Raw genomic sequence first — 15,089 nt, forward strand, 5'->3', positions numbered from 1 at the left:
TGCACATACCTTACTATTATATATAGAATGAGCAAACACTGTTTACTAATATCTTCCACACGTTTCAACGATATATTCTGCACGTTTTGCTTACGACGAAACAACGAATGCGAATGGTTTGTTGAAATAAACGAAGCCTTGTTATAATATGTCGCTATCAACTGTTACCAAGGCGCCACGGTGGTCACCCGTGACCACCAATGAGATAAACGGTCCATTGGGAAGAATGCTGTCTTACATCATCAATTTATTATCATTTTGCAATAATAAAAATACTCTCGTGGCGTCCTGAGCGAAACGTGTGATTTCGGCGTGGCAATCAAAGTGTTGACACTTTACCAACCGCTAGCGCTTTAACCGCATACGCACGTCCGACCGGCATCTCAGGCGCAGATTCTCCCTGGCGCCGGCTCTGTTTCGGTTTAGACTCTCCAATACCATTATTTTTGTTTATCGCGAAAGGTACGTTTCTCAAATTGGTATAAAACTGTGGAAGTTTACAAAGCAACGCAATTGACGCAACTGAGCAAAGGTACCTTGGTACTAAATAACAAATTACTGCTCAAATAATGAGAAAGATCGTCGATGACAAAAAGCCGATTAATAGGCTATCGATCGGTAAGAGTCGGCGACAAAAGGTCGATTGATAGGCTATCGGTCGGTAAGCATCGATACAAAAAACCGATAAATCGGTCGGTAAAGTGATAATATGTGATTTACAGGATCTTCGTCGGTATACATTAGCGCGCGTCTCAGCACTCTCTTTGACTCACCATCTTCTATACCACACTACTAACGGAACAGTTGCATTCTGTTTTTCGAGACGCTGTGCACACACGTAATTCCATACACTCATACTCAGATACGTGTGTCACTACGTGTGTGTGTAGCACGCAAAATTACACATATCTGAACAATTTATTGAAGTTTATTTATATCGTTTTACTTGCACATCCAATTACGAAATAATATCCGGTGACAAGAGATAAATTCTCAGTAAAATTGCCGGTCGACAATGTGTTAAATAAAACAAATTATTTAATACCAAAACTACCAGAGTAATCGAAATGATCAAGTCGTGGTTTTTTAATAGAAATTTTATGGAATTTGCAGAGGTGCATTTTTTTCTTGTTCTAAGTTTGCTGCTCATTCGATGACCTTTCATGACCTCGCGTCAATTCCACTGTCAGGTATAGGTAATTATCATAGTAGCGAACGCGTGAATAGAATTGTGTAAGTTGATAGTTGGTAATGTGTGTCTTTCAGGCAAAAGAAAATTGGATGGGTTTAGTTGAGTTTGGTTTCAGGTCAGTCACTCCATCGTCCGTATCCGAATGTCCAATTTCACTTACGCGCTTCACAGGCATTTAACATCTCGTCAGATTTTTGCTTGCGTGATAATTATAGTAAACGTCGATTAACAGACTCGAGAACAGAGTAAACGATTCTATCTTTTTACCTCTCGCGCTAAAAGCAACTCACATATTGCTTTCGTAACTGTGTGTCAAGCAAGCGAAAGAAATATAATTGCGTAACGTATGCAAATTCCATGGGTCGGCGAGTGAAAATCGTTGGCGAAAGAACCAGTCAGAAGAGAAAATCCGGAGGACGAAAATCCGTACGACGAAAAATACGTATTTAGATTTCTCAATCAAATGAAATAAATCGCACGAAGATAGGGAACGTTTTCATAAGAAATTGGCGAATTTATATCGATTGTGACTGTAGTCTCGCGAAATTTCATCGTCGTCGCCGCAAATAACGTGCGAACAAAAACAAAAAGGCGTCGCAGATGTGATTTTTATTTTCGTCGATGCCATTGGGTATTCTTTCTTCGAAACGCGTGGGTATGTTCATCGGTCGAGGGTCGTTGCTCGTTCGATTTTATCGCACGAATAAAATGCCTATCGACGGCCTACTAAACGAAAGAGAAGATATGGCTGACGTGCGGTGCTGGCGATTACATTTGGATTATCGAATTTTCATTTCACTATCGTCGCTATCGTTTCGACACACGAATAGTTCGTGCGAACGTTCGTGCAGCAAAACCACACATCGATTGCTGCTTAATAAATTTGTTCCGGGTTATTTCAAGTTCTTTCTAAAAACAAAAAATGCCAAGAAATCCTTCTGACCGATTCGATAGGCAATAAATCTGTAAGCATTTGGTCGAATAAATTTGTCGCAAGTCTAAAACGCTTCAAAAATTCAGTTAGAATTGCGTAGAATGTACTCGAGTGTCGGTTCGACCCTCGTTCAAGAACATAAAATGCTAATGTAGGATCTGGTTTCCTGGCGATGAATGCCGTACCTTGCGAATTTCTAACCGTGTTATCGGCAAATTGAATCAGGAATATAGATACCTAGGGGCGTTAGCATGGCCGACAAAAGGAAGTGAAGGAAAGACACGGGAAGCTACGTACGGTAGGATGACGGTATGAAATTTGGCGACAATCCAGAATTTGCCCGAAACGGAACCCTGGAATTCCTGGCTCCTTTCCGTTTGACAAATTAAGACGCGTTCGACTATTTGTTGCACCAACGTTGTGGGTCAAACTGAAGTTACATTAACGTGCCGAGAACGCTATGATTCCATAGAATCCAAGAGTTGCGAAAAATTCGGTTAAAATTCCACTGTCTCAGGAAACGTGGCCGGGAAAAATTCCTCGAGGCGAAAGAAATTACCATCGATATCCACGTAATATCTTGAATTTGAGTTTACGATCCGAGAATATTGAAAGAACCACATTATTATTTCATTAGTTTGAAAAACAATTTTGTAAAAAAAATTTCCAAAATAAAGTTAAATTATTGAGGATATGGCTGCAACATTAATCTCAAGTTAATAATACATTCGAGTATAATTAGAAAAGTAATTGCAAGTGTCTTGTTGATAACCATTTCTCTTTCATCGTTGTTATCCTTCGTTGAATAATTTCTTTCACCATTTTCTTTTTTTTTTTTCTTTTTTACCTACTTATTACGTAGATGTTTATCTACAAGAAGGTAAGAGAAAATTTTCCTGGGTCTGCATCAAAAATTCTCGTAAATCATGCTCGTGACAGAGGCTTATTACTTGAACCTGCGTTTCGTGGAATATAGTTTGCTGCCCACGTGTGCTTCTGATTTGCGAAAACAACACTGTCCGCTACCAACCGAAGAAACACAAGCATTACGCGCCACCCACATCTGTTGCAGCATCAGCGGGGATGATGTCACTGTTAGATATCCTCGTTTAATAGTGCACTTCGCTTGAAATGGGTCACGATAAATTAAACCGCGATACCAACCACAATAAACCGAAGATAGTGCGCGAACTTTTTAAACGTGGCTTCTAAGTAAAACAACAAACAATATACTTTCAACTTTTCGACAGACAAATCCGGACGAATTTATGTTACCAGGAAAATCAACGTGACCTACTCCAAGACAAAACTCCTCTCTGGTGACCGAAGTCACGTACGAGAAAAGTATTTTAAATACGACTAAAGAGATTGGGAAAAGAAAGAATCAGTTCACGATCGTTGGCAAACAGCCAGAATTAACGCACTTTGTCGGCGGGGTACTTTTCGCTAAACGCAAAATGACTCGTAAATAACAAAGACTAAATACGCCGCTGTGTAATCCCTACGGTGCATTAGATTTATGTGTCTATTGATAAAGTTCAGAGTATTTTTAACGTTTGTAAATATAACGTTGGCGGAAGAACAAAAGTTTGAAAGGTATCATTTTTATCGCATTTCGTGGAAATTATATCACAAAAGTGTCACAAATCTCGAGGTAAATGAACATTATCGACGTATTTTTCGTACGATTTAATCGCGTATCGCAAAAACGAAGAAATTGGTCGTCGGCAAAGAAACAAAGGCAAACCCCAGCACAAATCACACGATTATCTCGCAAGCAAAATAAGTAAAATACTGACAACATTAATGGTAAAAGGTATATAAACAAAGGTATAGCAAAAAGACAAACGTACTGGCTAACTAGTCGCAGATTTAAACTCCACTTTTGGGAAATGAACTGAAACAATTGTAAAACCAATATGAGGAATATCGGTTGCGATGAATCGCATAAAGAAACTGGAGTCACTTTAATCACTTTAGTCACAAGTACTGAGAACAGTCGTTCTGTCTCGTGTTATCTGAGAAACTCGCACTGACGCAAACATCTAAAAATTTCAACGGACCAAGAGGAAACAAGTAGATATGGAAAGAAAGCACGAAGAAAAACTCCTAACACAATTTTTAACCAGTTAGCGGCGGAATTGTACACACTCTCCACTGCAAGAAAGCTGAAAAAGGAACATCCTACCGATTTGTCAGCCTAAAAAGAAAACAGCAAGATCCATTTTAAGGGGGTGTCCTGAATTAGAATGTTCTAAAACAGCGTCTTTTTGTGATTTTTTTTAGAAGGGAAAGAAAGAAGCGAAGTTATTGAATTTTGAGGTATGGTTTTATATATATGTCGGGTTTACATTGGAATTAGGGTTAGGGGCGTGAAACGAATCTTCGTTTGAATTACACATTGTCGATAAGCAATAGAGAAGACATTGACTAGTGCAGATACGATTATTATAGAATTGGACAAGTAACCGTGGTAATTAGATACTCGAGAAACTAATGACAATGATCCTAGGTTCAATAACGAATCCGCGGTCGACGGGATGATGGATGAACGTGCTCACAAAATCTAAGTCGGACTCTTTGTTAAAACGTGGAATATCCACCGAGCGTACAGACGCTAAGTAAGTCGCTAATACGATCTCGCGAGAGAATGACTTTTCGTTGCGATGATGCTGCAGAGGAAAACTATGATGGGGTGTGTCTAAGGACACGAGATCATCGGATTCGTCGAGGATAGTCTTCGTTTAGAAAGTAAGGGAAATTGACGCAATTGGTCAATCTCCATATCGGTGGTTAGAAAAAGATGCTAGCCGCCCTCCAGGGAAAATTGCTAGTGGGAGACGTCGTTCGTTGAAAAATAGGTCTCCTCTATCTTCTCGTAGTTGGGACAAAGACTGTTTGTTTGAAGGACTTTAGTTAGCTAAATCTTAAGATTTATAACGGGCTCTCAGGCTAGCTGAACATGTACTGCGGAGACGCATCGACATCTGGCAATCATCTTACTCGAAGAATAGGGTCTGCGTGTGGCGAGCCACGGGACAGAGACCGTTGGAATGTTTACTGTCGCGTGTCGCCAGAAATATTTCTTTTAAGGAAAGCTATAGAATTACTCCATACCTTTGTTAGACAAAACGTTCATCCCGTGACCGCGGCTACGTTCGGCGACTGGCTGTCGCCTCGAGCCCAAGCTCATTATCACAAATCTCGAACAAATACAATCGGATCGAAAGACGACAATTGTTTAATTACGCCTATGATAGAATCTAGATTACGGTGTTAAGGGATTTTCCCGAGGTTCCAAAGGGAAGGCTCCGATGTCCTTTCATCTCCGACATATATTTAACGAATACAAAAAGATTTTTTTTTAAGTAAAAACGAAATTATAACAGATTTCTAAGCCTATTTCATGGGCTGCAGTTTTCAATCGGCGGGGAGGATCCACCTCGTAATTCTTGACCGAAACGAAAAACCAAAAAAGGATTAAATTATTATATATTTTTCTTCTCGATGAACTAAAAACAAGGCAGAATATAGTGTGAAATTAAAAATTTTGGCGGGTTTAAAGAAAAAATGTGTTTTATAAAAAGAAAAAATAAACTTTAAGGTGCTACAACAATTATTTAAATAAACTTTTTGACGAACTTTTTTAGTTCATCGAGAAGAAAAATATATAATAATTTAATCCTTTTTTGGTTTTTCGTTTCGGTCAAGAATTGCGAGGTGGATCTTTCACGCCGATTGAAAACTGCAGCCCATGAAATAGGCTTAGAAATCTGTTATAATTTTTTTTTTACTTCAAAAAAAATTTTTTGTATTCGTTAAATATATATAAAACCATACCTCAAAATTCAATAACTTCATTTCTTTCTTTCCCTTCTAAAAAAAATCACAAAAGGACGCTGTTTTAGAACATTCTAATTCAGGACCCCCCCTTAAGACTCTTAAAGACGGCATTCCGCTGGTTTACGTAAATCAACCTGGCGCATAAGAATTTCCCTAATCTCGATTGGACAAGTTGTAAAGTTATAATAAATAAACGAATAAATAAAAATAGAACTCGACGATACAAAAGTTATTAACACTCGTATGCGTACGAAATTATCAATTTTAAACTCTACTTCTGTCGAATACTGCAACGTGATTATTTCGCATCTGGTGTTTCCCATAGATAGCACCGACTACAATTACCAACGTAATTAATAAGAACAGCAGCTGGTATCCCCAACTATCGAAATATTGAAATTTAAGGCAGACATAAATCGAGATTTCTCACCTCGTAGTAGTCTTCAGGGCCGCTGAAAGCTTCCTTGTGGACTTTAAGCTTGAGCACATGTCCAACTGGTACGACGACGTGAGGAACGTTGTGCACCTTGTCGAATTGATGCCTTTTTGCGTCATGGAAGTACTTGGGCTCGTACCAGCTGGTCCTGTGCTCGTCTAATCGACGACTGATAACCGCGGCTGCGGTGCTGGTCGTCTCTTCGCCGACGTCGTCGAACACCAGGTCGTCCTCCTGCAGGGTGAGGCCCAGCACCGCGGGCAGCAGAAGGAAACACGCGAGGACGTAAGGATTCTTCATCTTGCGGGACAGATCTCCACGATCGTTGCTATCATATCATGCTGAAGTACCTGCAATCAGATAGAAGAGCATTGTTATTATAAATTGGAATTTTTATAGAGAATCTTACAGCATAAAATAGCGTTCAAATGACCGACATGACAAGATAAAGAGAAGAGTGTTGATGAAAAACAATTATGATTTAAAATGACTAATATTATCTAATAAACTTGGATAATCTTTCAGCAACTTTTTTATATATATATATATATATATATATATATATATATATATATATAGAAGATATTGAATTGTTTTTCGATAATCGAGCGTTTACATTATTGCGTAATCACTGTTGACATTTTGCTTTTTATCTCACTGATTCGCGTAGACTAGCGAGTACACAGAAAGCTAACTGGAAACTGATAAAAAGGCGAAACCAACGGGAATAGCTGAGCTCGTTCAATGAACACCCCCACTATAATGAAGTAAAAATAGTTATGATAACAGCGGCTTCATATGATGTATAGAATCACGTACGAACGATGTGACGGCACGTTCCACGTTCGATTGCTCATTAAATACTGTCACGCGTTGTTAGATCATAGAGAAACAGATTCGTGTTCATCATGCAACGTGCCTTATCGGAAACAATCAGTCATATATTCAGAAACAATCAGTCGTATATTCATCTAGCAAAAATTTATACCACCGTACTACTAGAATTATTCATCTATTTATCTAGTTTATTATACAGGCGAACTGGTTTTGGTAAAGGCTAGGCATTGAAAGGAGGTCAGAAATTATAAAGAGGAAATATTGTATAAAAACAAGAAGACGTTATAAATCGAAGCGCGATCGAATGTAACAAAATTAATATAAAAACTGGTATAAGAAATATTTTCGCAGCTCTGATATTAACTTTTGTTGTATCTTCGTCAACATCTTGGAGAATGGAGATTCGGGCCAGTTTTGTGATATTTCCGTTAAAAAGTATTTTTGAAACATACAAACTGTCCACATTTACTCCGTTAGAGCTGTTAACCATCCAATTCAGACAGTCGACAAATCCACAAAATCTATAAGTGATACATAAATATCGCTAAGATTCAGATTTGAAATTAAAGGAATTTGATGCTTCGATGTTGCGAAAGATTTGAAATTAATTCAGCTAAGGAAATTCCAACGCCGATAAGAAGCACGAAACAATGCACGTTCGATCGATCGCCGTTTCACGCGCTAATCGTCTCCGGATCGATGAAAATTAACGGTGAACGATCGAACGATTTGCAGCCTGTATTTCTCAGCTCGTAAGTCGCTAGCTTCTCTCTTTTTCATTGGTCCAGTTTCGTCGCTCGTTCCATGGGTATTTAACGAAAGGAACAATGGAACGTTTTCGTGAACGAGACCGAATGCATTCAGTAGCCGACCAATGATAGTCAATAAAGGCTTTCATTGCATTTTTATTTCCTCTTATTGCTCGGTCTGTCGAGGACCGTGCCATTAATTGGCCGAGCCGGACAATGAGGACCTCACAGTTAAGTCGACGCTGCTCCATGTTTTCAGCGGTAAATACACGCCGTCTGCCATCGCCGTGATCCTTTTTATTCCAACAAATTCTCAACAATTTCTACCACGTAGAAAATTTCTCACGAATGCTGCGTTGCGAACGATTGATCGGTCTGTTAACTCGATGGATGCGAACGAGGTATATTGGATTCCTTGATAAAGCGTCACTGGCTCTAACATAAATTGCAAATTAGATTGAACGAACCTTTACACGGTAGTTTTGTTAATTTACACTAATGTTTTCTAAATTTTTAATATTATTTATATATCCGTTGGTAGACGTTCGCCAATGAAATTACATTGTGTAACATTTTTCCTGATACCGCAAGTTTTTCGGAACCATAAACTACGATGCAACTGGCGCTAGCATAGGATACTATTAAAATTTAATTCTTCCGCTGCATTCTCCGGAATTGAAGATTTCATGCAACTGGAAAAAACTTACGTTCAGAAAAAAGTCACAGAATTATTTATAGAAGATGTAATGCTCTTAGCGAATGATTACTTGATGTTTTAGAGTCTATACGTATATCCTTTCTAACAACGAGATTAATATTTTTAATGATTCGCCATCGATATATAAGTCTGTTATAATATGAACACGAAATGTAATTGAACAGTATCTCGATACATTTCGCAGCCAAATGTGATCCTCCTGATACCAAAGACACGTACAACTGTGAAACACGTTGCACTTTTCCGCAACTGATGCCCTGACCCGTTTGCGATGCACTTCTGACCCTCGTTACTTTATTGTAGTAAAGGCGATAGCGCGATTCATGCCGGTTTCCAACAATGAAGCATTGTGAAACAGCCATGACCCGCCCGCCTTCCGGATAAGCCGTATCATTGTCATTCAATGACTTAAAAAATAAATCATACGACATCGATAACCCACATCCCATTTAACGAGCGCATAAATCAAGTACCCTTAATTGCTAATCGTTATCGAACCAATTAGCTTCGACAAATTAGGTTCAAACGTTTACTCCATCGTTATATTCGTATTTGAAGATCCGTTTTATTTTTGTGAATATAATAAAAAGAAAAATAAATAGGGCTTAAGCGAAGATTTGCTCGTACGTTAAATATTCCAAAAGATAATTGATATTTCTGCATCTTATGTGCATCGTATGCAATTTTTCCACTTTCTAAATAAATTACAAATCTTCTTGTCGTATCTCATCACTTTGCTAGATGGCAACTAAGTGATTGCGGATTTTGTCATTAGGTGGTATTGATAAAATCCGCAATCACTTAGTTGCCAACCCAATAGACCCTGACAGAATGATAATATCGATATTTAAAACTGATCAGAAAACGCGATCAGAATCGATAGACCGCCGATTTACCGACTTCGCGTGATAAATAAAACATGGCACACCTGTGGCGAGCGTCTATGGGGAAACTGGGAGATTAATCGCGTACAAATCGTACATTTCGTTTTCCAAATTCGGAAACAGCGTTCATTCGTATCAGCAGGTCGGAAACGCGCTAACGATCCATCGAAACAGACAAAAACGGTTGTATCGACTGGCATAAATTACGCGTCTTTACTGGCGCGCGCTGGAATCCCGAATAGGGTTTCGCTTTTAAACGATCGTATAAATCGAGTTCGTCGCGTTAATCGAAAGGAGGGCGACGCGTTTTACTGGCTGCTTCCAGGAAACATCGAAGACGGCCAACAGTACCAGAAGACTGTGTCGTAGGTGGAGACAATCGAGTTTGCGTCCAGATTTACATACGTCGCTAGGAACTTTTGTAACGCTTTGGTCGTAGTGTCTGCGACAACCGTGCGGTCTATAAGCGACCAATGCGTATGGAGAGTAGCGTAACGGTATAGTGTCAGACTTTGGAGGAGTCTGAAAGAAACGATGTCTTGGAAAACGTTTAGCTTTCACCTTGATATCGTTTCGAGAAACTTTGACAAGCTTTTATTTATTGTCCGTCAATGTTCGAGTTCGATGGCTGAAATGGTCGAGTATTTGAAATTACATAATGGTACAAGAAGAGTACTTTTGAAACACTATAATATAATACAAGAAGAGTATGATCGCACCAGATATTAAGTTGTCGGAAAAGTGTCTTCCTTTTACAGACACTTCTTTTACAACAACGCATCTTCATACAAACATGAAACCTAATCTGTCGAACGTCGTGGTCTTTATTTTGATAGAACAAAATGGATCATACGTAATTCGATGAAATAACATAAAATGAAAAATGTTGTGCATCCATTTCCTTATTAAACGAAAGAAACTTTTCGGACGACCTAATACTTCGATCTTGGAGGAAGAAATTTTACATAGAGAAGAGCGCGTGTGCAAACTGGTTGGACGATGGCAGTGAAGCTAGTTTCTAAGTAATTTTTACCTACGTCGAGCTACGAACGACAGTTTGAAACACTCGAAGAACGTGAGAAGTTTCATATTGAGCTGACTTGTTCTACTGAAGCTTAGATTTATGAATCAGGATACACATTGTATAAGAACTTTTAAATACAAGTCACTGAGGTCACGAACATTCCAAAATCCTGCAAAGAGTGGATGTATTGAAAAAATCGGTCCAGTTATGTTTCACTAATTAGTATCGTTCGAATAATTAAACAACCACTGTAAATAAAATAAACTGAACGAAAAAGAACCCTTATACATTACAATATACAAATGAAAGAAAAGATTATTGTAGCCTTTCATACTTTAAAACAATCGAATACGTTAGAAAGTGTTCATAGAAATTTAATTAGAAGAGCAGAAGTATGTGTTCGGCAGAATGGGCAACATTCTCAGCAATTTTTGTAATAATAAACTTTATGATTACTTCATATTATTTCATTATGAATTCCTAATTTTCCGTTACGGCAAAAACAAACTTAAACTGCGATAATATCCATCGAGACAACGATCTACAATGAGATCAGTTATAACGTACTGCACGCGTACCGGGCGAAAATTCAAAGTCGATTTTCTCGAAAACAAATCCTCAAACGAAAAATTTTTATTCTATATTTTCGACTTCTTTTTTCGCGTAGAATTACCCCCTTTCCGCTTATACCACCAGTTACCAATCACCCTGTATATATTAGGTCGTCCGAAAAGTTTCTTTCGTTTTATGTAGAAATAATGGTAATAAAGATGCATCGTTGCAAAAGACGAGTCTGTAAAAGAAAGACACTTCTCGGACAACCTAATATATATACATATAGGATTATTTATTCAGAAATATTAGAAATTAGGATTTCCAATGATTTCTATCCTTGTGATAAATTGATTGATAGACGGATCTATTTACAGTGGATTAAACAGGAAACGATGGTTATTTAACGTGAACTAAATACAGTAATGTGCTATAACTAAGACGATTAAATAGATAATTTACAACTCACAACTAATAGTTTACAACTCATAACAATTCAGCAACTCTCTCTCCATTCAACTCTCGACTCCTCGCAACTCGACTCTCAACTAACAACTCCTCACAACTCGACTCTTAGTTAACGACTGCCGATTAATTCGTCTTTGTCCCTTAAGCATCTCTTTGTCTTTTCTATACTCTCACCACGTACGTATTCCGTAACCGATCACGTGCACCTTCTTCCGCGTAAATATTCGACTGAAGAACCGACGACACATTTAGACCTGCCGGATTTTAGACTTCGGATTTCTCGCAACATTGTTCATAGTTCCACGATACTATAATACATATCCGTTTAAGTCGCAAGTTTAGACTTTGTGTGGAAAAATGCCAGTACATTTAAACGCTACGGACGACTGACGATATTTTGTATTTCACTGTTATCTTCTCAATAATTTTTATTCAACAAAACTTGAAATATTTGTAAACTAATGGTACGTATATACATATAATAACATAGATGTATTTCATAAAAATAACAAATATGATGAGCGTTATTGTGCTGCTTGTTTCTCTTCGCAATCGATTAAAATTATCGCGCTGTTCGCGATTTTTCTACCCTGTTTTCTGGGGCCCAAACTGTTAAATAATTATATTTTTATCCAATATTAAAACTACCTTTCTCTCTCTCTCTCTCTCTCTCTCTCTCTCGTACAAACATAAGCTGACTTTTTCCAAAAATAATGCAACGGTGTACCGATGTAAAAATAATCCTATAATTCCTACCTATAGCGGAAACACGGGCTTCGCTGTAATTATTAATGAAATGAAAAGTGTGGCATAAAAGTGGCGGTGGTTAATCAAGGAAGGATATTACCAGACCAAAGGGAAATATTTATGGAGTCAATTCGTGCCACTCGAACGACAAAAGTGGAAGCGTAGCCAGTTGTATCCGAGACGAGGAACGTTGTGCACGGAGTTCGAGGTATTGTCAGCGAGCTGCTTATTTCAGAACGCGATTCACTTTGATTCACCGACGACAAGAACGTCGTGGAGTATGATGCCATTCAATGCGCCATTGTTCTGGCTCAAAGGTTACGCGGATTGATCGAACAACGCGGCTGGTTGCTGTGTAAAGCAAGCAAACCAATGGGAAATGAGTCGTACGAGACTCGCTATAGGAAAACTGGCAAACGTGATTGGGGGTAATTCCGATAATTAACACGTATTGGAGAATTCTATCTTCTACTTCCAAACCAGAAATCTATATCCCTTCGCGCATTGTGTAAACATTCGCATAATCCTCTTTCGTTGGCAATTTAACGAAAGCAATTTGCAAATTTATAGCCAATTCAATTACAGATATCTCGAGGTATCGTTGTGTATTTAGAGAGAAGAATATTTCACGAAATATCAACGATTTATACGTTAGATCGCGTAAATTAACTTCTACTCAATTTGATTCGGAGTTAAACACATTGCATGGTGTGAAAGAAAGAAGATATAGGAAAAGATGATCGTTCAAAATAAATGAAAATAAAAAGTCATATAACCTTCACGCTGCGAAAACAATCCTGCCCACAAGTGACCATAAATAATATTGCAAAGCATATAATAATAATATATAGCATATAAGCAAAGATTCAGTCAGATATCTGTGCATGATTCTGGACAGAAGAATGACATCGTAGATAAATCCAAACAACTTAAATCAAAATTTAAAAAATTCTACTGGCTCATTGGCAGACGTTCCAACTTAAGCGTGCAGAGTAAAATAATGCTATATAAAGGCATATTAAAACCTGTTTCGACCTATGAGATCCAACTATGGGGAACAGTGAGTAATTGCGACATAGAAATTCTTCAACGATTCCAATCAAAAACTCTAAGATCCTTAATAGATGCACCTTGGTATGTTACCAACGAAATTTTCCCTTCAAAGTCTTCCAAAAAAGTGAAAAATTGAAATTTCGAAAAACCCTCCCAGCGTTACCCGGGGAAAACTGTTACCTAACGAATGAAGTTTGATTTTTTGATTTCAGATGATCCAGCACCAGGTTATCAGGGGCACCGCAATTCTACCTTTTTTCCAAGACACGTCCGAATAATTGCTGCCATTGCCGTATTTTTTAATATTTCTCCGTGAAAGTTTTATACAATATTCTTCGAATGTCATACTTTAATGTACTATTGGTTTTAATAAAGAGATTTTAACTGTGTCGTCACAAATAATTCACAAAAACATGCCTTATTTTTATACGAATTAACCTTAGCCCCCCCCCCTTAAGATACCTACAGTTAAAGAAGAAATATGCAAATTCAGTAATAGATATAACATAAGAGTTAACAACCACCAAAACCCATTAGTTACTCAATTACTTCACATGACGGATCAGATCCGCAAGCTAAAAAGATATTACCCTGTGGCACGTACGAACACCCTCAAGTATTTACGAGTTTCTATCCGTCAGCCTCATTTTCTTCTTTTTTATTTGGAAGAATTTTACAATCAATTCTCATTGAGAATTATAAGTAAATTATTCTGGCGTGTCACTATAACGTAAATAATAAACGATTATCGTATGTTTGATTCTAGCTGAATCTAATGTTTAAATCTAATTATTCACGTTATAGTGTCACGCCAGAATAATTTACTGATAATTCTCAATGAGAATTGATTGTAAAATTCTTCCAAATAAAAAAAAAATTAGGCTTACGGAGAGAAACTCGTAAATACTTGAGGATGCTCTTGCGTGCCACAGGACAGCATTATAATGAGAGATAACACTTGAGGGTACCATAAATTAGGCTCTTCATGGTATTATATTTACTATATCGTGGCCTAGGGGAATCGACAACTTCGTGACTGTAGCATCGAATACCGGACTATTGATATATGCAATTACAGGAAACTTATTATAACATTTATCGAACGAAACAAGTTGTTATTTAGTTTCTAGCGTCATTTCGTTATTGAAAATTCGTAAAAATATATGGCGACACTCAACAGCAAATACCACCACTCGACACTAACTAGTATTGGACGACGGCAGCGCAGTGGTTAGCGCCCAAAATGTAGACTACCGAAGCGTCCTGTTTTGCGACCAAGTTTTCAGGACAAAAAATCAACCAAAAACAAAATTACAAAAAAGCTCCGCTTCCGAGCGGCTTAAATCCAAAAAAATAGATTTAAAACACAAAAAATGTAAAACGCCGACACATAATATAGTATGGCTACGTCGTACCGTCGCGTATCGGTACTTTCGCCTAACACATCTTATCGAAATTCATAGTTTATTGTGAATACCCAATATGTATTAAAAATTCTATCTTGGTAAATAAACTTTAAAAAAAAAAAGCAGTGGTTAGCGCCTTAGGTTACGAACGTTCGGAACCCGGGTTCAAATCCCGGCGATTTTTCTTCCACGGATCTCAATTAGAAGAAAAATAACAGTACCCCATCAGAGACACATCTACAGCCA

General features: G+C 37.9%; 1 protein-coding gene across 5 annotated transcripts in view; it reads right to left on the reverse strand.

Moving 5' to 3' along the window:
• LOC138186424 (dystroglycan 1) overlaps positions 1-15,089 on the reverse strand; it is a 109,409-nt gene that overhangs the window by 13,107 nt on the left and 81,213 nt on the right. For all 5 annotated transcript variants that reach the window (XM_069126304.1, XM_069126302.1, XM_069126306.1 and 2 more), the window contains one exon: positions 6,400-6,755. In XM_069126304.1, coding sequence (XP_068982405.1) covers positions 6,400-6,705 — 306 coding nt within the window. In that variant the 5' untranslated portion in view covers positions 6,706-6,755. The remainder of the gene's footprint in view (positions 1-6,399; positions 6,756-15,089) is intronic.

This window comes from Bombus flavifrons, chromosome 13, assembly GCF_040668555.2.
Source record: "Bombus flavifrons isolate JBK064 chromosome 13, iyBomFlav1_principal, whole genome shotgun sequence".
Classification (NCBI taxonomy): domain Eukaryota; kingdom Metazoa; phylum Arthropoda; class Insecta; order Hymenoptera; family Apidae; genus Bombus; species Bombus flavifrons.